General features: G+C 54.6%; 1 protein-coding gene and 3 non-coding genes across 4 annotated transcripts in view; 3 read left to right on the top strand and 1 right to left on the bottom strand.

Moving 5' to 3' along the window:
* Window positions 1–1,701: 1,701 nt before the first annotated feature.
* Window positions 1,702–21,729, bottom strand: part of EXOC3L2 (exocyst complex component 3 like 2) — a 43,165-nt gene continuing 23,137 nt past the window's right edge. The window contains exons 6-11 of the mRNA XM_060258317.1: window positions 20,301–20,411; window positions 19,660–19,795; window positions 18,437–18,559; window positions 16,964–17,119; window positions 15,239–15,360; window positions 1,702–2,071 (exon numbers count right to left, since the gene is read on the bottom strand). Of these exons, the coding sequence (XP_060114300.1) occupies window positions 1,765–2,071; window positions 15,239–15,360; window positions 16,964–17,119; window positions 18,437–18,559; window positions 19,660–19,795; window positions 20,301–20,411 (955 nt within the window). The 3' untranslated portion in view covers window positions 1,702–1,764. The remainder of the gene's footprint in view (window positions 2,072–15,238; window positions 15,361–16,963; window positions 17,120–18,436; window positions 18,560–19,659; window positions 19,796–20,300; window positions 20,412–21,729) is intronic.
* Window positions 12,899–12,970, top strand: TRNAT-GGU (transfer RNA threonine (anticodon GGU)). Its single transcript has one exon. It is a non-coding gene; the product is annotated as a tRNA-Thr (tRNA).
* TRNAT-GGU (transfer RNA threonine (anticodon GGU)) lies at window positions 13,036–13,107 on the top strand. Its single transcript has one exon. It is a non-coding gene; the product is annotated as a tRNA-Thr (tRNA).
* Window positions 13,173–13,244, top strand: TRNAT-GGU (transfer RNA threonine (anticodon GGU)). Its single transcript has one exon. It is a non-coding gene; the product is annotated as a tRNA-Thr (tRNA).

The following is a 21,729-nucleotide window of genomic DNA, read 5'->3' as shown; positions in this document are numbered from 1 at the left end:
GATGGGCCACTGGCCTGATCCAACATGGCTTCTCTTATGTTCTTCTGTGACACAGAGTGTTGGACTGGATGGGCCATTGGCCTGATCCAACATGGCTTCTCTTATGTTCTTCTGTGACACAGAGTGTTGGACTGGAGGGGCCACTGGCCTGATCCAACAGGGCTTCTCTTACGTTCTTATGTGACACAGCCCTCCCCTCTCCAAACCCCTCCCCAAACCTCCAAGCATTTCCCAAGCTGGAGTTGGCAACCCCAACCCGTTCTCCATGCTTGGGGTGGGTGAGGCCAGTTCATATTATGCCCCCCCTTCCCAAAAAAAACAAAACAGGCCTGAAGGAATAAATTAATATGCATTTATTTATAATTTTTCTCTACACAACAGAAGTAGCTTCTTGGGGCTGTGTCCCTTGTGACCGGGCTCTGCTTTCTGTCCCCCACCCAAAGAATTGGGCAGGAGAGCCCCCCCCCCCAGCCATGCTGTTTGTAGTCTTGGGGGTGGGGCAACTTGATGTGGGGTAGTGGGGGGAGGGGCAGCTGGGTTTGGTCCCTGAAAAAAGTCCAGTTCTCCTGCTATGAAATGGGAGATTCCACTCACTCCAGCCAGTGCGGTGTAGTGGTTCAGTGCACAGACTCTTATCTGGGAGGACGGGGTTTGATTCCCCACTCCTCCACTTACAGCTGCTGGAATGGCCTTGAGTCAGCCAGAGCTCTTGTAGGGCACCTTCTGAGAGAGCTCTCTCAGCCCCACCCACCTCAGGGTGTCTGTTGTGGGGGAGGAAGGGAAAGGAGATTGTAAGCTGTGAGGGGGGCGGAGAAGGTAAAGAGAGCCAGTTTGGTGCAATGGTTAAGTGTGCGGACTCTTATCTGGGAGAACCGGGTTTGATTCCCCACTCCTCCCCTTGAAGCTGCTAGAATGGCCTTGGGGCAGCCATAGCTCTGGCAGAGGTTGTCCTTGAAAGGGCAGCTGCTGGGAGAGTCCTCTCAGCCCCACCCACCTCACAGGGTGTCTGTTGTGGGGGAGAAAGATAAAGGAGATTGTAGGCCGCTCTGAGACTCTGTCCTTGAAAGGGCAGCTTTTGTGAGAGCTCTCTCAGCCCCACCTGCCTCACAGAGTGTCTGTTGTATGGGAGGAAGGGAAAGGAGATTGTAGGCCACTCTGAGACTCTGTCCTTGAAAGGGCAGCTTTTGTGAGAGCTCTCTCAGCCCCACCTGCCTCACAGAGTGTCTGTTGTATGGGAGGAAGGGAAAGGAGATTGTAGGCCACTCTGAGACTCTGTCCTTGAAAGGGCAGCTTTTGTGAGCGCTCTCTCAGCCCCACCCACCTCACAGAGTGTCTGTTGTGGCGGGGCGGGGGGGGGGGGAAGGAAAGGAGATTGTGACCACTCTGAGATTCAGGGCGGGATATAAATCCAATATCTTCTTCTTCTTCTTCACCAGAACAGGCACGGCTGGATCCTCTTTTAACCCTCCTCCCCACCAGGATATCTTGGCACATCCCTTTGTCCGTGCCTAGCCTGGATAATTTGCATTGTTGTATCGGTGGGTCCTTCTTGGCCAGAGAAAGATGCTGTCCGGGGAGGGGAGAAGCAGAAAAGCAACAGAGACTGGGGTGGGGGTGGGTGGGTTTGTGTCTTGCACGACTGTTCACCTCCCTGCCTCTGAGAGTAGAGTTCTTTGGGAACAGGAGATGGCAGGAGGCTCCGGACACCTGCCCAGCAGCCCCGGAGGTTGCTTGGAAGACCAGGTGCAGGTGGGCCGGAGGTCCTCACACCTGTGATTCGGCCTCATTCTCTCTGGCTCGCTGCTGCTGCTGCCGCCGCCGCCGTTGCCCTTGCCTGGGCCTCCAGCGCAGCCGAGAGAGGCAGGAGTGCCCCACATGTGAAAGGTGCTGCAGCTTGACGCGGACGCAGGAGACTTCACTGGTGGGGATCCTGGAGAAGAAGACCCGGTCCTGGCAAGGGGAGTCCTCGTCCTCCGTCTGCTCCAGGCTCTCCATCACAGCCAGAATGGACTGGCGCTGGACTTGGTTCCGCAGGCCCCGCACGTCCAGGATAGCCGACATGTGCTTCTTCCTGAGAGGGTGAGAATTGCTTGAGTATCAGGCCTTTGTTTGGGCCGAAGGCAGTTTTGGGAACCTCACGGGGCAAAGGATTTCCCAAAGGCACCGTGGGCTGAAAGGGAGAAGGGGTGCCGGGTCTAATTCCAGAAATATCTGGGGACTTTGAGGGTGGAGCCAGGAGACTTTGGGGTGGAGCCAGGAGACTTTGGGGGTGAAGCCAGGAGCAAGGCTGTGACAAGCATCATTGAACTCCAGAGGGAATTCTGGCCATCACATTTAAAGGGACCGCGCACCTTTTCAATGCCTTCTCTCCATTGGAAATAATGAAGGATAGGGGCACTTTCTTTGGGGGCTCATAGAGTTGGACCCCCTGGTCCAATCTTTTTGAAACTTGGGGGGTATTTTGAGGAGAGGCGCTGGATGCAATGCTGAAAATTTGGTGCCTCTACCTCCAAAAACAGCCCCTCCAAAGCCCCAGATACCCACAGTTCGTTCTCTGTTATACCCTATGGGAATCGGTCTCCACTTGAATAATGGAGTGCCCAGCAGACATTTCCACCCCCTGCTTTCTGATGACCTCGAAGTGGGGGGAGGGCCTCCAACCCGGGGGATTCCCTTTCTCCACCTGGGGATTGGCAACTCTAGCTCCGAGAGAGGTTCAGACATTTATTGACTGGTTTGTTTCCATTACTGATCATCCCCCTTTCTCCCTGGGACTCAAGGCGGATCGCTAAGAGGGAGTCTGCGCAATCCATCAAACGGGACATGCAGGAAACGGTGCAGTAGGATCTGGGTTGTAGATCCAAGCAGAAGTCTTAAGAACAGAACTACAGCAAAGCAGAAGTGTTAACACGACATAAGGAAACGATGCAAAACTCCACAATGGGATCCAACCCACAGCAAACAACACCCAGTAAAAAGGTGAAGGTAGCCCCCTGTGCAAGCAGCAGTCGTTTCCGACTCTGGGGTGACGCTGCTTTCACGACGTTTTCACGGCAGACTTTTTACGGGGTTTTGCCTTCCCCAGTCATCGACGCTTCCCCCCCAGCAAGCTGGGTGCTCATTTGACCAACCTCGGAAGGATGGAAGGCTGAATAACCCGGAGCCAGCTGATGTAACCTGGAGCCGGCCGCCTGAACCCAGCTTCCGCAGAGATCGAACTCATGTTGTGAGCAGAGAGTCCGACTGCGGTACTGTAGCTTTACCACTCTGCGCCACGGGGCATTAAAGCACAGGCCATAGTCCCCAGTAATTTATTCAGGTATTCTTGTGAAGCCTTTTGTTCAGCATTGCCCTGTCACCTTTGCAGAAGGCAAGTTCCGATTTGTCCAGTTTGTGGGCAGCCAGGAGAGGGGGGAGGGGGAGACCTCCTCAGGCAACCGAATCCACAAGGATCCACCAGGCACGCGGCTTTGCCCATCTGCACGGTGGCAGCTGCCCAAGGAGGCAGGGCCGGATTAACAATTAGGCCAAGTAGCCACTGGCCTATGGGCCCCCACACCTTTAGAGGCCCCGGGCTGGCTTTCCCCCCTGCTTGCAGCCAGCAACTGAGCTGCTCTTTGCCCGACAATGTGTTGCCATGTTTGCCTCTCCCTGCCTCTCCCCTGCAGTTTTGCTAAGGGGCTTTTGGGGAAGAAGACTGCAGATTTATACCCAGCCCTTCTCTCTGAATCAAAGACTCAAAGCAGCTTACAACCTCCTTTATCTTCTTCCCCTACAGCAGACATCCTGTGAGGTGGGTGGGGCTGAGAGAGCTCTGACAAAAACTGCCCTTTCAAGGACCACTCTGCCAGAGCTATGGCTGCCCCAAGGCCATTCCAGCAGGTGCAATTGGAGGAGTGGGGAATCAATCCCGGTTCTCCCAGATAAGAGTCTGCACGCTTAACTACTACACCAAACTGGCTCTCAGGGAAGTGCCCGCAGGCTGCAGTGGGAACCACAGGCGACAGGGCAGGTGTTCCAGCTCTGAGATAATTTGCAAGAAGGGCCCTGAGATTTTGACCGCCTTGGGGCCTCCACAGGGTTTAAGCTGGCAGTGCTCAGAGGGGCAGGACTGCTGTGGGAGAGCATCGGGAGAGATTGTCTCGGAGACACGCAATGACTTGTGAGGGGGTCCCCACCCCTGTCGCGTCCTGGGGCTGAGCCTAGGGCTGTAGCCAGGATGTCAAAAGTCAGGGGGCCTTTTAAAAAGTCAGGGGGGCCCCTTTCTCATCCACTGTGGGGTTTGCCACTTCTCAGAAGCTTCCTGGGGTAGGTGCAAATGCTGGAAGCCCTGAAAGTGGCCGAGTCAAAACAGACTTTGGAATCGAGAAGGGACTGCGCCTCGCATGCAAGTGGTGTGTGTGTGTGGGGGGGGTCCTTCCGTCTCCCTCTCCCCAGCCCATCCCACACAGCTTCCTCTGCCTCCCGCCCCTCCGCCTGCAGCTTTTGCTGCTTCAGTGCACCGTGCCCCACTCAGCTCTCCCGGATCTTGCTGCTGCTCATGACAAAAACATTAATAAATGGCTGCACCCTGGAGAGCTGCCTGGAAGTCAGGAGGCCGTGCCCCCCACAGGCCCCCCCTGTGGCTACGGGCCTGGCTGAGCTTGGCCCTCCCCCCCCAGCACAGGTCCCCTCCCTCCGGCCTTCCCTGCCCCTGCTCAAGCCCCCCATGCTGCTACTCAGGCGTGAGAGAGGCCGGCTGCCTCCACATTTCTCCTGCCCAAGAGTTTATTTAAAGCCCTGCTGCTGTTTCGGATGTCTCTTTAACTTCAGGAAACTGGCCCGCCGCCCGCCTAATCAGGCCAGCCCGGTTCTGCTGGCTGCCGGGCGGAGAGGCGGCACACGGCTGATCGCAGGGTTAATGGCCCCTCCGGGGTCTTTTTCCCAGCACTGAGTGAGGCCGGCCTGCTGAGAAAGGCCCTGGGCTAATTAGCCGCTGGCATCCGCCCACAGCTGGAGCGCATCCCCACTCCCCCTGTGCCCAGCCTAACCCGCGGGTCTCCCTCTAGCACTGCCCCCCATTTCCTAGGAAGGCCCCCTGGCAACCCCCCCTTCCTTCCTTCCTTCCTGGGAAGTTTCCTGCGGAGGAAGGGAAGGCAATCAACAGAGGGGCTGGGGGAGGGCTCTTCTCCCCCCCTCCCCAGCAGCTCCCGTACGGTTGCCCAGTCCAGTTCAAGAAATCTCTGGGGACTTTGGGGGTGGAGCCAGGAGACTTTGGGGGGTGAAGCCAGGAGACATTGGGGTGGAGCCAGGAGCAAAGGTGTGACAAGCATCACTGAACTCCAAAGAGAGTCCTGGCCACATCACACTGGAAGGGACGGCACCCCTTTGAAATGCCTTCCTTCCATTGGAAATAATGAAGGAGAGGGGCACCTTCTTTTGGGGCTCATAGAATTGGACCTCCTGGTCCAATCCTTTTGAAACGCGGAGGGTACTTTGGGGAGAGGCACTGGATGCTGTACTGAAAATTTGGTGCCTCTACCTCAAAAAACAGGGTCCCCACAGAGCCCCAGATACCCGTAGATCAATTCTCCATTATTTCCTATAGGAATAAGTCTCCATAGGGAGTAATAGAGTCCCAGCAGACCTTTCCTCCCTCCCCAGCTTTCTGATGACCCTGAAGAGGGGGGGCTGCCTCCATACCGGGGGATCCCCTGCCCCCACCTGGGGATTGGCAACCCTGAGCTCTCGGCTGTGCCAAAAGGGCAGGAGAGCTGCCCACTGGGCAGCCAAAGACCTCTGAGGAACATGGCAGTGCCCAATGGCGGAAGGACATGGAGGACCAGCAGGGAAGAGAGCAAAGGTTTGTGTGTTTGTGTTGCGGGAGATGTTATTTTCTGCTTGGCTTGATGACAGTTTAAGGTTGTTGGTCCACACAAACACACACACACGCCCTGCCTCTGCCCACCCAAGTCCACCCAGACCAGCCAGGATCTCCCTGGGCCGAAGGGGGCCTTCCTCTGTTTATTGGCTGCTTCCCAGTATTTACCTTGCCTCTTCCAGCAGCCCTCAAGGCCGTGGTAGAAGGAGGCCAGAAGGACAGAATCAGAGCACCACCGAGTTAGAAGGGGCCCTACAGGCATGTGAACCTATGAAGCTGCCTTCTACTGAATCAGACCTCCCTCGGTCCATCAAAGTCAGCATCGTCTACTCAGACTGGCAGCGGCTCTCCAGGGTCTCTGCCGGAGGTTTTTCATGCCTACTTGCCTGGACCCTTTTGAGTTGGAGATGCCGGGGATTGAACCTGGGACCTTCTGCTTACCAAGCAGATGCTCTACCACTGAGCCACCGTCCCTCCCATAAGTACATACGAAGCTGCCTTCTACTGAATCAGACCTCCCTCGGTCCATCGAAGTCAGTATCGTCTACTCAGACTGGCAGCGGCTCTCCAGAGTCTCAAGCTGAGGTTTTCCATGCCTACTTGCCTGAACCCTTTTGAGTTGGAGATGCCGGGGATTGAACCTGGGACCTTCTGCTTACCAAGCAGATGCTCTGCCACTGAGCCACCGTCCCTCCCCATCTAGTCCAACCTCTTGCTCAATGCAGGATCAGCCAGTTTGGCAAGAGATCTTGGAGGGTTGTTTCTTTTTTTTTTTTTGGTCATCTTCTGGGCATAGAGCAAGGGTCACTGGGGATGTATGTGTGTGTGTGGGGGGGGAGGTATTTGTGAGTTTCCTGCATAGTGCAGGGGGTTGGACTAGATGACCCTGGAGGTCCCTTTCAACTCTGAAGGAGCCCTCCAGCAACGCTAGGCTTGCCAATCCCAGGTCCCAGCGGGGGTTCTCCTGCTTTCCCAGGCTTCTTCCTGCTCCCAGTCAGCTGGCTGGCGGGGGGGGGGAGGGGGAGCCCCACCCCCACAACCCCCATGTGCCTTTCCACCTCCGGAGGCTTGGGGAAGCTTCCTCTTGTAATGGTTGCTCTGCGTTACTTGGAAGAAGTTGGAAGTTCAGCAACTCGTGAGTAGAGATGCCAAACCCCTGCTTCAGAGTCATCGGAAAGGGGGGGGGTAAGGGAGTGGGGGAGGGAAACGTCTGCTGGGCACTTCATTATTCCCTATGGAGATCGATTCTCATCGGTATAATGGGGAATTGATCTGAGGGTATCTGGGGCTCTGGAGGGGCTGTTTTTTTGAGGTAGAGGCACCAGATTTTCAGCATAGCATCTGATGACTCTCCTCAAAATGCTCTCCATGTTTCAAAATGATTGGACCAGGGGGTCCAATTCTATGAGCCCCAAAAGAAGGTGCCCCTATCCTCAGGGCCCCCTTAGGAGAGACGCTCCTTCAGATGTGAGCCTCTCCAGCTGGGAAGGGGTGGTTCTGGAACCCCACCGGTGCTCGAGACCCAGGCCTGGATGGGCCAAACTGGAGGGGAGCAGCTCTTTTGCTCTGTGCTGTCAGAATCCCCCCCAAGGGCCCAGAGGCCCTTGACAGATCCCAGGAACCTCCGCCTCCCAGTAAAGCTACTCCGATCGGATTCAGGCCCCAGGGCCCGCGCAGAAGTGGCCACCCGGCAGGAAGCTTCTCCCAGGCCCACTTCCTGTCTGAAGCCCAGCCGCTTGTTTTCCTCCGGCTGCGTGTCTGTCTGTCTGGCGTTCTTTTTCTCTTGAAGAAACAACAAGCCCGAGAGGGTCCAGATAGAACAGGAAACGTCCGTCAGCCACACTTAACAGGCAATCTGTCGCCTCCGAAACAATTCCTGAGGACGCAATAAGCAGGAAGATGGAAAGGGAAACAAACAGCCCAGACGCGATAAGGCCGCGCTTCACCTCCCCAAGTGACGCAGTCGGCTGGCAGCCGAAGGGGCAGCGTGGAAGGGAGGGTATTTATAACCCACCGGCTGCCTCTTTCCTGGGAAAGTGGCAGTGAGGCTTCGGTTCCAGGTACCCGCTGCCATGACACCACCCTGGGAGGAAGGGGCATGCTCCGTCTGCTCCCCAGGGGCACTCTGGCACAGGGCTTCCCACTCTTGGCTTCCAGGGGCCCAGGAGGAATGAGAAGGGGGCAGTGCCAGGGCTGCTTCCCAGCAAGGGGCACCCTGATCTCTTCACGGCCAGGGCTCAGCGCAGCTTAGGAATTGAGCCCAATGTCACAGGTGCCGAATGTGGAGGCGCAACTTCAGGTGGAGAATTGCCACGTTCCCTGCTGCTGCCCCAAACACAGGAGACTCAGCCCTGGAGTGAGGTCATGGGAATTGTCAAAGTAAGGATGAGTTAAGACTCTAACGGTCAGGACATTAGGAAGAACTTCCTGACCATTAGAGCGATTCCTCAGTGGAACAGGCTTCCTCCTTGGGAGGTGGTGGGCTCTCCTTCCTTGGAGGTTTTTAAACAGAGGCTGGATGGCCATCTGACAGCAATGAGGATCCTGTGAATTTCGGGAGAGGTGTTTGCGAGTTTCCTGCATTGTGCAGGGGGTTGGACTAGATGACCCTGGAGGTCCCTTCCAACTCTATGATTCTAGGATTCTATGATTCTAAGACAGAAAAGTTGGCGCAAGCGGGCAAGTGGGGCACTGGAGGTCTTTCACGGCACTGCCTCCTTGGAAGCTGTACCCTGGGCATGAAAGTCTAACCCCCACCCCGGTTTGCCGTGAGGGACAGAAGCCTGCCTTGGTTCTGCTGGGAAACCTGCAAGGGAAGAGATCTGGAAGCTAGGGTTGCCAATCCCCAGGTGGGGGCAGGGGATCCCCAGGTTTGGAGGCCCTCCCCCCACTTCAGGGTCACCAGAAAGTGAGGGGGGAGGGAAATGTCTGCTGGGCACTTCATTATACCCTACGGTGACTGATTCCCATAGGGTATAATAGAGAATTGATCTGCGGGTACCTGTAGCTCTGGGAGGGGGCTGTTTTGGGAGGTAGAGGCACCAAATATTCAGCATAGCATCCAGTGCCTCTCCTCAAAAGACCCTCTCAAATTTCAAAAGGACTGGACCAGGGGATCCAATGCTATGAGCTCCAAAAGAAGGTGTCCCTATCCTTCATTATTTCCAGTGGAGGGAAGGCATTTAAAAGGAGTGCCGTCCCTTTCAGTGTGATGGCCAGAACTCCCTTTGAATGATGCTTGTCACATCTTGCTCCTGGCTCCACCCCCAAAGTCTCCTGGCTCCACCCCCAAAGTCCCCAGATCTTTCTTGAATTGGACTTGGCAACCTTACTTGAAGCTGGGCCCTGTCCTGCGTCTCTCAGGCTGTTCCTTCTGTCCCAAAGAGGCTGACGTGGAATGTGCCTCCAAGGCCCAATAGCGCTGCAGGTCTGAAACATTCGGGTTCTCCAACTCCACGCTGGGGGCTGTTAAGACAGGGACTGAAAAAAGCGTGGCCGGCAGGGATCGCTTCGTCGAAAAATAGGTGGTGGAGCTCATCCAGGGATTGTGATGCAGCTGCACACAGTATTCAATGGACAAGGAGGCGGAACTCTCAGAAGGAGGAGGAGGAACTCTCAGAAAGGTTCAGGAGCTGCGCTCCTGTGAGCTCCCACTGAATCCGAGGCCTGGTAGCCGGTATGGGAGAGGGCTTGTGTAGAGCCAAGGCGTGGCCCCCTTGGGAAGGCCGTGTGCCGTGTGCCGCTCTGGGGGCTGCATCTCGAAAAAGGATGGGGCAGAGCTGGGGAAAGTACAGAAGAGGGCAGCCCAAAGGACTGATAGGTTGGCGCACCTCCCTAGGAGGGAAGTCTGGAGAGTTTGGGACTTTTCGGCTGGGAAAAGAGATGATTCGGGAGTAGGGCTTGCCAGCTCTGAGCTAGAAAATACCTGGGGCTTTTGGGGGAGGAGCTTGAGAAAGGCGAGGTTTGGGGAGGGGCTTCAGTGGGGCAGAATGCCCTCGAGCGGGGGTGGCCAAACTTGCTTAACGTAAGACCCACATAGAATAAACATCAGATGGTTGAGAGCCACAAGGAAGGATGGAATGCTGGCAAATAGATGAGGAGAGGCAGGGAGAGGTGGAAAGAAAGCAACTTTAACTTAAGTGCATTTTCCAAGCTGTCAGCTGGCTTGGCTTGGAGAGGTGATTTGTAGACAGAAATACCTTCTGTAAGCTGGCTGACAGGGCCGTGGGGGCTTCAAGAGCCACACAATCGGTGTGAAAGAAGTTCCCAATGAAATGGAAGGGGAAACAAGTTCGGTCGAAAAGGAAACACTGCTTTGCGCAATGAGTCATTAAATTGTGGGATTCACTGCTGAGAAATGCAAGGATGACCACAAAGATATTTTTAAAGGGGTGAAGCAGATTCGTGGAAGAGGAGACTTGCAATGGCCACTAGTCACAGTGACTAAAGGAACCTCCCAGGGGAAGGCCTTGCCCTCTCTGCCCTGCGGCTGGCCCTCCTGGTTGGCCCCCCGTGTGAGAAGACAGGATGCAGGGCTGGATGGACTCTCCGTGGCCTGATCCAGCAGGCCTCTTCCGATGTTCTTCTGACCCCAAGGAAGGGCCTGTTCTGAGAGTTTGGACTCTCCCTTCCTCGGGGTGGAAACGGCCCCTGGCAAGGTGCAGCTCTCTGCTTTGGGGACCGAGCCGCTTCATCGCTGGCCGTGCGCCCGGGCCTCAGGTTGCGCACACATCCTTACCTGATGGGCCTTTTCCGCTGACGGGAGAGAGGGCTCTCAGGAACGCTTCCACTTCAACTTTGGACTGGTGTTTGTTTGTTCTCTTGCACGGAACAGACCCGCAGCGGCTCCCCCCAGCCGTGGCAACGGGCCACTCCTTGGAGCTTGGCCACTCGCCCTGGCGGAGCCCCAGCTCATTTCGGCCCAGAGGCAGGTGGGGGGTGAGAGCCAGGGTGGGAGAGGGAACCGGGGTGGGGGTGGGGAGGGAAGCTCTTTGGCCCTTCAGCACCTCAAGGAGGCAGCTCTTCTGAAAAGCGCCCAGGAAACCCTCTCCCAGAGTGGCGTCACGAGCAGAGGACAGGGAACAAGCCACACGCGATGCTCTTCCCAGCCAGTGAGGTCTCTTCACGGCCCTGAGCCAGGATAGCCACTCCACCTCCTGACCAGTCCTCCTTCTAGGCTGTGGAGTCTTGAGAGCGAAATTTCTACTTTGTGAGCTGCTGGCCTTAAAGTTGTGAGTGAGAGATCTGGCTGTTGCATAAACCCGTCTGCTCTGGGGCCATCTTTTCAGAGCTAAAACAAAAAGGTGTGAGCCCGAGGCTAAAAAACTGAGCTATAAAGGTAAAAGGTAAAGGTAGCCCCCTGGGCAAGCACGAGTTGTTTCCGACTCTGGGGTGACGTCGCATCACAACGTTTTCATGGCAGACTTTTTACAAGGTGGTTTGCCCTTGCCTTCCCCAGTCCTCTCTCCACTGTCCCCCCAGTATATACACACATACACTGTGGCTAATAGCCACTGATGGACCTCTGCTCCATATTTTTATCCAATCCCCTCTTGAAGCTGGCTATGCTTGTAGCCGCCACCACCTCCTGTGGCAGTGAATTCCACATGTTAATCACCCTTTGAGTGAAGAAGGACTTCCTTTTATCCATTTTAACCTGACTTCTCAGCAATTTCATCGAATGCCCACGAGTTCTTGTATTGTGAGAAAGGGAGAAAAGGACTTCTTTCTCTACTTTCTCCATCCCATGCATAATCTTGTAAACCTCTATCATGTCACCCAGCAGTCGACGTTTCTCCAAGCTGAAGAGCCTCAAACATTTTAACCTTTCTTCATAGGGAAAGTGTTCCAAACCTTTAATCATTCTAGTTGCCCTTTTCTGCACTTTTTCCAATGCTATAATATCCTTTTTGAGGTGCAGTGACCAGAATTACACACGGTATTCCAAATGAGACCGCACCATCGATTTATACTGGGGCATTATGATACTGGCTGATTTGTTTTCAATTCCCTTCCTATTAATTCCCAGCATGGCGTTGGCCTTTTGTTATTGCAATCGCACACTGTCTTGACATTTTTAGTGAGTTCTCTACCACGACCCCAAGATCTTTCTCTTGGTCAGTCTCTGCCAGTTCACAACGCATCAACTTGTATTTGTAGCTGGGATACTTGGCCCCAATGTGCATTACTTTGCACTTGGCCACATTGGGTACTCATTTGACCAACCTCGGAAGGATGGAAGGCTGAATCAACCTCGAGCCGGCTACCTGAAAACCCAGCTTCCTCTGGGGATCGAACTCGGGTCTTGAGCAGAGCTTAGGACTGCAGCACTGCAGCTGACCGCTCTGCACCATGAGGCTCTTCCTAAAAAACTGAGCTTGCTCACACTAACTCAGCTTAGAGAAAATGCTGCCCTGCTCTCTCGCAGCCCCTACCCCCAGCAACCCCCAGCTGGCCTCTTCCGTGGTGGACGTCACTGGAGCAGTGCCCTCTCTCTTGCTGCTCTCCTGGTACCTCCCCGCAAGCCTCTTTTGGGCTCTGTGCCCAAACATTTCTCTTTCTCCAGGTTTTAAACATAGGGGGTTGATCTTTTAAAAATGGTTTCCACAGCCCGCTGCTAGCCAGAGTACTTTTGCCGAGAATTAGGGAAGGCCTGTGGTTCAGTGGAAGAGTCTCTGCTTGGCATACAGAAGGCCCCAGGTTCAATCCTTGGCAGCATCTCCAGTTCAAAGGACCAGGTAGGAGGTGATGGAAAAGACCCTTTTCTGCCTGACACCCTGGAGAGCTGCAGCCAGTCTGAGTAGACAAGACAGACTTTGATGGACTGAGGGTCCGGTTCAGAAAAAGGTAGCTTCATGCATGAGGGTGTGGATTAATCAGGTGCTCCGATGATTTTAGGGGAGGGACGGTGGCTCAGTGGAAGAGCACCTGCTTGGTAAGCAGAAGGTCCCAGGTTCAATGCCCAACATCTCCAACTCAAAAGGGTCCAGGCAAACAGGTATGAAAAACCTCTGCTTGAGACCCTGGAGAGCCATGAATGGGGCTGTGGCTCAGTGGTAGAGCATCTGCTTGGTAAGCAGAAGGTCCCAGGTTCAATCCCTGGCATCTCCAATGGAAAAGGGTCCAGGCAAATAGGTGTGAAAAACCTCAGCTGGAGACCCTGGAGAGCCATGAATGGGGCTGTGGCTCAGTGGTAGAGCATCTGCTTGGTAAGCAGAAGGTCCCAGGTTCAATCCCTGGCATCTCCAATGGAAAAGGGTCCAGGCAAATAGGTGTGAAAAACCTCAGCTGGAGACCCTGGAGAGCCATGAATGGGGCTGTGGCTCAGTGGTAGAGCATCTGCTTGGTAAGCAGAAGGTCCCAGGTTCAATCCCTGGCATCTCCAATGGAAAAGGGTCCAGGCAAATAGGTGTGAAAAACCTCAGCTGGAGACCCTGGAGAGCCATGAATGGGGCTGTGGCTCAGTGGTAGAGCATCTGCTTGGGAAGCAGAAGGTCCCAGGTTCAATCCCCGGCATCTCCAACTCAAAAGGGTCCAGGCGAACAGGTGTGAAAAACTTCAGCCGGAGACCCTGGAGAGCCACTGCTGGTCAGAGGAGGGATGGTGGCTGAGTGGTAGATCATCTGCTTGGTAAGCAGAAGGTCCCAGGTTCAATCTCCAGCATCTCCAACTAAAAAGGGTCCAGGCAAGTAGGTATAAATAACCTCCGCTGGAGACCCCAGAGAGCAATGAATGGGGCTGTGGCTCAGTGGTAGAGCATCTGCTTGGTAAGCAGAAGGTCCCAGGTTCAATCCCCGGCATCTCCAACTCAAAAGGGTCCAGGCGAACAGGTGTGAAAAACTTCAGCCGGAGACCCTGGAGAGCTACTGCCAGTCTGAGAAGACAAGACTGACTTGGATGGACCAAAGAGGGTCCGATTCAGTAGCAGGCAGCTTCATAGGTTCATATACGTTCAATCTTTCTAGCCTGCAGAACGTTTTAAAGCCCCGACTTCTGGCCTCATTTCACCAACAGAACCTGCCTCTGTTTCCTCTGCCATCACCTGGGAAGCCCAGTCTCTTCAGATCTCAGCAGGGCCAGCCCTGGTTAGTCCTTGGATGGGAGACCACTGAGGAAGCCCAGGGCTGCTACGCAGAGGCAGGCAATGGCTGACCCCCTCTTGCCGTAAGTCGTCTGTGACTCATTGACCCTTTCCGCCGCCACAAAATGTTTCTTATGATTCGGTCCAGGCCTCGGATTCAGCGGGAGCTCACAGGAGCCCAGCTCCTGAACCTTTCTGAGAGTTCCACCTCTTCCTTCTGAGAGTTCCACCTCCTTGTCCATTGAATAGCAGGTCCAGCTGCAGAACCTTTCTGAGAGTTCCACCTCTTCCTTCTGAGTGTTCCACCTCCTCCTTCTGAGAGTTCCACCTCCTTGTCCATTGAATAGCAGGTCCAGCTGCAGAACCTTTCTGAGAGTTCCACCTCTTTCTTCTGAGTGTTCCACCTCCTCCTTCTGAGAGTTCCACCTCCTTGTCCATTGAATAGCAGGTCCAGCTGCAGAACCTTTCTGAGAGTTCCACCTCTTCCTTCTGAGTGTTCCACCTCCTCCTTCTGAGAGTTCCACCTCCTTGTCCATTGAATAGCAGGTCCAGCTCCTGAACCTTTCTGAGAGTTCCACCTCCTTGTCCATTGAATAGCAGGTCCAGCTGCAGAACCTTTCTGAGAGTTCCACCTCTTCCTTCTGAGAGTTCCACCTCCTTGTCCATTGAATAGCAGGTCCAGCTGCAGAACCTTTCTGAGAGTTCCACCTCTTCCTTCTGAGTGTTCCACCTCCTCCTTCTGAGAGTTCCACCTCCTTGTCCATTGAATAGCAGGTCCAGCTGCAGAACCTTTCTGAGAGTTCCACCTCTTCCTTCTGAGTGTTCCACCTCCTCCTTCTGAGAGTTCCACCTCCTTGTCCATTGAATAGCAGGTCCAGCTCCTGAACCTTTCTGAGAGTTCCACCTCCTTGTCCATTGAATAGCAGGTCCAGCTGCAGAACCTTTCTGAGAGTTCCACCTCTTCCTTCTGAGAGTTCCACCTCCTCCTTCTGAGAGTTCCACCTCCTTGTCCATTGAATAGCAGGTCCAGCTGCAGAACCTTTCTGAGAGTTCCACCTCTTCCTTCTGAGTGTTCCACCTCCTCCTTCTGAGAGTTCCACCTCCTTGTCCATTGAATAGCAGGTCCAGCTGCATAGCAGTCCCTGGATGAGCTCCACCACCTATTTGTCTACAAAATGACCCCTGATTCGGACATAGGTCTGGAAGCCGCCTCAAGGGTTGTGGCAGAGATGGGATCCCCAGTTATTCAAACTCCCCCACCCCGGCTCCCCCCAGAGCCACTCTGCTTCAGCACTCACTGCACGTCTGGGAAGTCCTTTGCGAGGAACCCCACTTCCATCTGGATGGCCGGCATGTCTTCCAGCTCGATCATCTCGGCCAGGTGTGGCACGGCGGCGTCCAGCCAGAAGGAGGTGGATCTCTGCAAGAAAGGGAGGTGGGGGGGCAGTCAGTGGCTGTCAGGACAGGGAGTTAATTATAGCTTGCTGGGAGGGGGGGAGGAACGGGTTGCTGAGCGGCCTTGGAAGCAAACCGGAGGAAGTGACCTTTTCAAACAAATCACACGCGACCCACGGAACTCCCTGCTGGGGGGATGCAGGGTGGTGAGGCAGAGTTCCCCGAAGGATCTGATAAACACCACAAGCCTCCTGTCCATCAAAAAGACAAATGCGCTTTTTGCACTGCGGGCGGCCTCAGCTCAGAGCAGCAAAGGGTGGGAGAGGAAAGCCACGACAGGAAGGAGGGAGGGCCAGGCCTCTTCTGTGTTCCCACCAATTTTCCCACACAGCCCCCTCCCTGGCTACTTTTCTCCGATGGGACCCCAAGGCCTGACGACAGCAGCTAGGGTTGCCAACCTCCCGGTGGGGCCTGGAGATCTCCCTGAATAACAGCCGCTCTCCAGATGGCAGAGATCAGCTACCCTGCAGGAAACGGCAGCTTTGGAACACGGACTCTGTGACATTATAATCCAGCTGAGATCCCTCCCCTTCCCGAATTCCACCCTCCGAGAGCCAGTTTGGTGGTGTGGTGAAGTGCGCGGACTCTTATCTGGGAGAACTGGGTTTGATTCCCCACTCCTTCACTTGCAGCTGCTGGAATGGCCTTGGGTCAGCCGTAGCTCTCGCAGGGTTGTCCTTAAAAGGGCAGCTTCTGTCAGAGCTCTCTCAGCCCCACCCACCTCACAGGGTGTCTGCTGTGGGGGGGGAGTAAGGTAAAGGAGATTGTGACTCCTCTGAGATTCAGAGTATAGGGCGGGATATAAATCCAATATCTTCTTCTTCCACCCCCCAAATCTCCAGGAATTCCCCATACTGGAGTTGGTAAGCCTGACTTATTTATTTTTATTTGACATATGTCCTGCCCTCCCCTGCTAGTGGGGTCAGGGAGGGTCACCATGGCAATAAAACACATTGAACTAAAACATTAAAAACAACAATAATACAAATGCCAGAACACTGCACGGAACCAAGATGGCAGCTCTTCTGGGCCTCCTCCTGAGGAGGCTGCCCTGTTGCCTGGCAACGCTTACAGATCTCGTAAGCAGGGCTGGTTGGCGGTGGGGGCACTGCAGCACTAGAGACCCCCAAGCAGTGAGGGCAGGGGAGAAAAGTCACATGGGCATTATATCCCCCTTCCCCAAAACCTGCCCTCAAGGGCCCAGAGTCCACCCTCCACAGCAGCCATTTTCTCCAGGGGAACGGCCACCTGGAGATAAGTTGCAATTCTGGGAGATCTCCAGGCCCCACCTGGAGGGTGGCAACCCTTAACCTGCACCCCTGATTTTTGGGCCCTAAGAACTACCTCCTTCTCACAGACACCCACCGCCTGGGGGAACGACAGCTGAGGGGCCCTGGTCAGCCCCAAAAAGCACAGCCAATGTGGGGTCTCTAGAGCACGTCCCAGAATCCCTTGCCAAAAAAAACCCCTCAACACCACTTCCTTTGCACATGACCCCTGTCCTGCTGCCTTCCTGCCCATTTGGCAATTGGTGACAGAAGCCCCATGCCCGCACACCCCTTTCTCACCAGCTGGGCGAAGAATTCCTGGAGCTGCCGGGCCTCACTGCGTAGCTTGGCAGCCATTTTGGATCTCATCTTCGAGGACGTGCAGATGACCCGAACTCGCATCAGGGGGCGGACATATTCGAGGAGGACCCCGTGGTGCAAGTCTTTCACCAACATCTGAGTGGTCAAAACAGAGTGGGGGGGAGAGACCAGCGTTGGGAATGAGGAACGAGTTCTGGGACACACAGAGCAGACCAGACGTTACCCTTGGAGATGCCAGTCAAGGGCTGGGTTGCCACGTTTCTTTCCTGGCCCTGCTCCTCTGCCTTTAGCAGGAGCCTGGCATGCCAAAAGGAAAGTGAAATTCCTGAGCAGTCAGGTTAGAACGGATAAACCGAAGTCCTTCTTCACCCAAAGGGTGATTAACACGTGGAATTCACTGCCACAGGAGATGGTGGCGGCTACAAGCATAGCCAGCTTTAAGAGAGGATTGGATAAACATCTGGAGCAGAGGTCCATCAGTGGCTATTAGCCACAGCGTATTGTTGGAACTCTCTTTCTGGGGCGGTGATGCTCTGTATTCTTGGTGCTTGTGGGGGGGCACAGTGGGAGGGCTTCTAGTGTCCTGGCCCCACTGATGGACCTCCTGATGGCACCTGGCTTTTGGGCTACTGTGTGACACAGAGTGTTGGACTGGATGGGCCATTGGCATGATCAAACATGGTTTCTCTTATGTTCTTATGCTGGAACTCTCTGTCTGGGGCAGTGATGCTCTGTATTCTTGGTGCTTGGGAGTGCACCAGTGGGAGGGCTTCTAGTGTCCTGGCCCCACTGGTGGACCTCCTGATGGCACCTGGGCTTTTTGGCCACTGTGTGACACAGAGTGTTGGACTGGAGGGGCAAATGGCCTGATCCAACATGTCTTCTCTTATGTTCTTATGTCTGGGGCAGTGATGCTCTGTATTCTTGGTGGATGGGCCATTGGCCTGATCCAACATGGCTTCTCTTATGTTCTTTTATCTGGGTCAGTGATGCTCTGAATTCTTGGTGCTTGGGGGAGCACAGTGGGAGGACTTCTAGTGTCCTGGCCCCACTGGTGGACCTCCTGATGGCACCTGGGTTTTTTGGCCACTGTGTGACACAGAGTGTTGGACTGGATGGGCCATTGGCCTGATCCAACATGGCTTCTCTTATGTCCTTATGTGACACAGAGTGTTGGACTGGATGGGCCTTTGGCCTGATCCAACATGGCTTCTCTTATGTTCTTAAGGAAACTGTCTCTTGGTTGCATTTCAGGCAGAGTTAGAGAGCCAGGAAATCGGTCGCAGCCCTCTATAGGGCAGACAGCAGTTGTTCCTTTGTTCTCAAGGCTGCACCAGCCTCCAGCGGTGCCAGGGCGCTTTTTCACTGGAGGGGTAAATGAAATGTTTCCTGATGTGCCCCAGAGGAAGCATTGACTCTTGAAGACTCATCACCCTGAAAATCTTGCCTCACCTCGTACGGCTCCGGCTTCATCTTCTTCAGCTTCTGGGCGTGGTCGGAGAGAAGGGTCATGATGGTAGAGAAGGCCTCAGAGTTGTTCAGCCATTTCCTCTTCATCAGTTTGTGGAAGTAGGGCTGCGGGGGTGGGGGCAGAAAGGAGGAGATCAGAAAGAGCCGAGGGATTGCTCTCTCTCTGCAACGGGGAGGCAGGCTGTGGGGTCGGGCCAGGGAGCAGCTGGGCTCTGCTCCTGTGCAGAAGTGGAGAGGGCTGGGTAGGAGCTGCAGGATCTGGCCCACCAACATCCCCAGTATCCCTTGCTCTCAGTGGCAATGACGGAGCAAACAAGGGTTTGGAAAGGAACCTCCCACTTCCCAGGGTCCCTGATCCACCCGAGCAGGAGGCTGATTCTACATCCCCCTCTCTCTCCCCCTGGTTGTCCCCCTGGGAGCCAGGCTGTAAGATGTTTGACTCACACACCTAAATCGAGACTCTAGACCAGGGGTGGCCAAACTGTGGCTCAGGAGCCACATGTGGCTCATTCATGCATATTGTGTGGCTCTCAAAGCCCCCACCACTCCTTCAGCAAGCTTGGAGAAAGCATTTGTCTCTTTGAATCATTTCTCCAAGGCAAGCCAGCCAGCAGCTTGTAGAATGCATTTAAAGTTGCTTTCTCCCTATCCTTCAATCCCATTCCCCATCTATTTTCCTTCCTTCCTTCCATCCTTCCTTCATCCCTCCCTTCCTTCCTTTGTCCCTCCTTCCTTCGTCCCTCCCTTCCTTCCTCCCTCCCTTCCTCCCTCCTTTCCTTCCTCCCTCCCTCCCTTCCTCCCTCCCTCCCTCCCTTCCTCCCTCCTTTCCTTCCTTCCTTCCTCCCTCCCTCCCTCCCTCCTTTCCTTCCTTCCTCCCTTTTTCCTTCCTCCCCTCCTTCCTTCCTCCCTGCCTCCTTCCTCCCTCCCTCCCTTCTCTCAAACATCTGACATTCATGTCTTGTGGCTCCCTAACATCTGAAGTTTATTCTGTGTGGCTCTTATGTTAAGCAATTTTGGCCAGCCCTGATCTAGACAAATTTGTTCTGTAAGCATTAATCTGCCCCCCCCCCACTTACAATTTAATTTTTTATTTTAACAAACGCAATTTAGGCGCAGACACCTCCGGGATTTATCGGACCAAAGTTGATTCGCAGCCTCGGACTCCTGCTAGGACAAATGAAGCAGACCCTCCCCAAAAGGAATACCTTCAGGTTTTGGAAGAGCTGGCTGGCGAGCACCCGATTGCAGAGCCGTGTCACCCTGTCCAGAGAGGCGTTGGCCTGGCCCTCTGCTATCTCACTCTCCGGGTGACCGCATCTCGCCAAGTCCCTGACGTATTTCCTGAGGGGGAAACGGCTGTCACTTGGGGAGGCATGCAAAGGGTGGCGAGAAGGCTTTACGCACCAGCCCCTCTCTGCGTACAAAGAAAATTCAGCTGACTCAGGATCCACTGCCTGGTATCTGACGGAGCCCACAAAAAACTGTCCTACGGGACTCTTGCAATTGGGCTGCAAAGCTTGGATACAGCCACTGCTGCTGGAAAAGGCACTTCAGGAGAGACGGTGATAGGCCAGAAAGGGTGCCAGCGTCCTGGCTCACTGCAGGAGAATGGAGAACGCCACCATTGTGAGAAGGGACAGGTCGTCACACCACTGCAAGATGGCCTGCTCTTTCATGCCTACAACCTCCGGGCCTATCTAGCCATTGTGGTGACACGGAATGTTCATAAACACTCTAAGGCGGGAAGGGAGTAAGTCAGCAATGACCGCATTTTCTAAGGGGGTGGGGCTTAAGCGGCTGCTCCTGCTTTGTCATTTAGGCTGGATGGGGAGGGGTGGACACTCACCGGAAGGGTGGACAGCAATTGACAAGCGCGATGGTCCGGCTGACATAGCTGTCCGCCGTTAAGGTGCCGTCTGCTTGCCCCTCGTGGAACTTCTCCACCTTCCTCTGGAAACTGGGCAGGAGGAAGACAAGGGCGGGGGAGGGGCAAAGAGGAAGCAAAGTCAGGGGGGATGGATGCCCCCTGCAAGCACAATTTCATTCCCATGTGCCCATCACCCTGACCTCAGGGCTGGGCCTCCCAATACGCTTCCCCTGCACGTTTCCTCCATGATCCCCCAGCCAAGAGAACACACAGTTCCTCCCCCCCTTGAAAGTCCAATCGGGCACTGCCAAACCCACCCCTCCTGTGCCTCCCAGCTTCCCTTGCAGACCCCTCCCTCATCTAGGCTCCCTCCCTCCAGTTCAGCCTCCGGAGCAGCCCCAGAAAGGGGAATCTCTCCTGATCTTCCCTTCCCAGAGACTTCCGCACCACTGTTTCCACACAGGGCCGTGGCTTGGAAGACAGTCCCAGGTTCAGTCCCCAGCATCTCCCATTCGAAGGCACGAAGGGTGAAAGACCTTTCTCTATCTGAGGCCCCAACAAGCCACAGCTGGACAAAACCATCAGGTGGCTTTAAATATCACAGACTTATACCCCGCCCTTCTCTCTGAAGCAGAGACTCAGAGCGGCTCACAATCTCCTATATCTTCTCCCCCCACAACAGACACCCTGTGAGGTGGGTGGGGCTGAGAGGGCTCTTCCAGCAGCTGCCCTTTCAAGGACAACTCCTGCAATAGCTATGGCAAACCCAAGGCCATTCCAGCAGGTGCAAGTGGAGGAGTGGGGAATCAAATCTGGTTCTCCCAGATAAGAGTCCACGCACTTCACCACTATACCAAACTGGCTCTCTAAGAAGAAGATATTGGTTTTATACCCCGCCCTTTCAAGAGCTATGGCTGACCCAAGGCCATTCCAACAGGTGCAAGTGGAGGAGTGAGGAATCAAACCCGGTTCTCCCAGATAAGAGTCTGCACACTTAACCACTACACCAAACTTGCTCTCTAAGAAGATATTGGATTTATACCCCGCCCTTCTCTCTGAATGAGAGACTCAGAGAGACTTACAATCTCCTATATCTTCTCTCCCCACAACAGATACCCTGTGAGGTGGGTGGGGCTGAGAGGGCTCTCAAGCAGCTGCCCTTTTAAGGACAACTCCTGCAATAGCTATGGCAAACCCAAGGCCATTCCAGCAGGTGTAAGTGGAGGAGTGGGGAATCAAATCTGGTTCTCCCAGATAAGAGTCCACGCACTTCACCACTATACCAAACTGGCTCTCTAAGAAGAAGATATTGGTTTTATACCCCGCCCTTCTCTCTGAATCAGTCTCAGAGCGGCTCACAATCTCCTCTATCTCCTCCACCCACAACAGACACCCTGTGAAGTGAGTG

Source organism: Heteronotia binoei, chromosome 17 (genome assembly GCF_032191835.1).
Source record: "Heteronotia binoei isolate CCM8104 ecotype False Entrance Well chromosome 17, APGP_CSIRO_Hbin_v1, whole genome shotgun sequence".
Taxonomy (NCBI): Eukaryota; Metazoa; Chordata; class Lepidosauria; order Squamata; family Gekkonidae; genus Heteronotia; species Heteronotia binoei.
The sequence above is the reverse complement of the archived record's forward strand: the minus strand, read 5'-3'. Positions and strand labels throughout refer to the sequence as shown.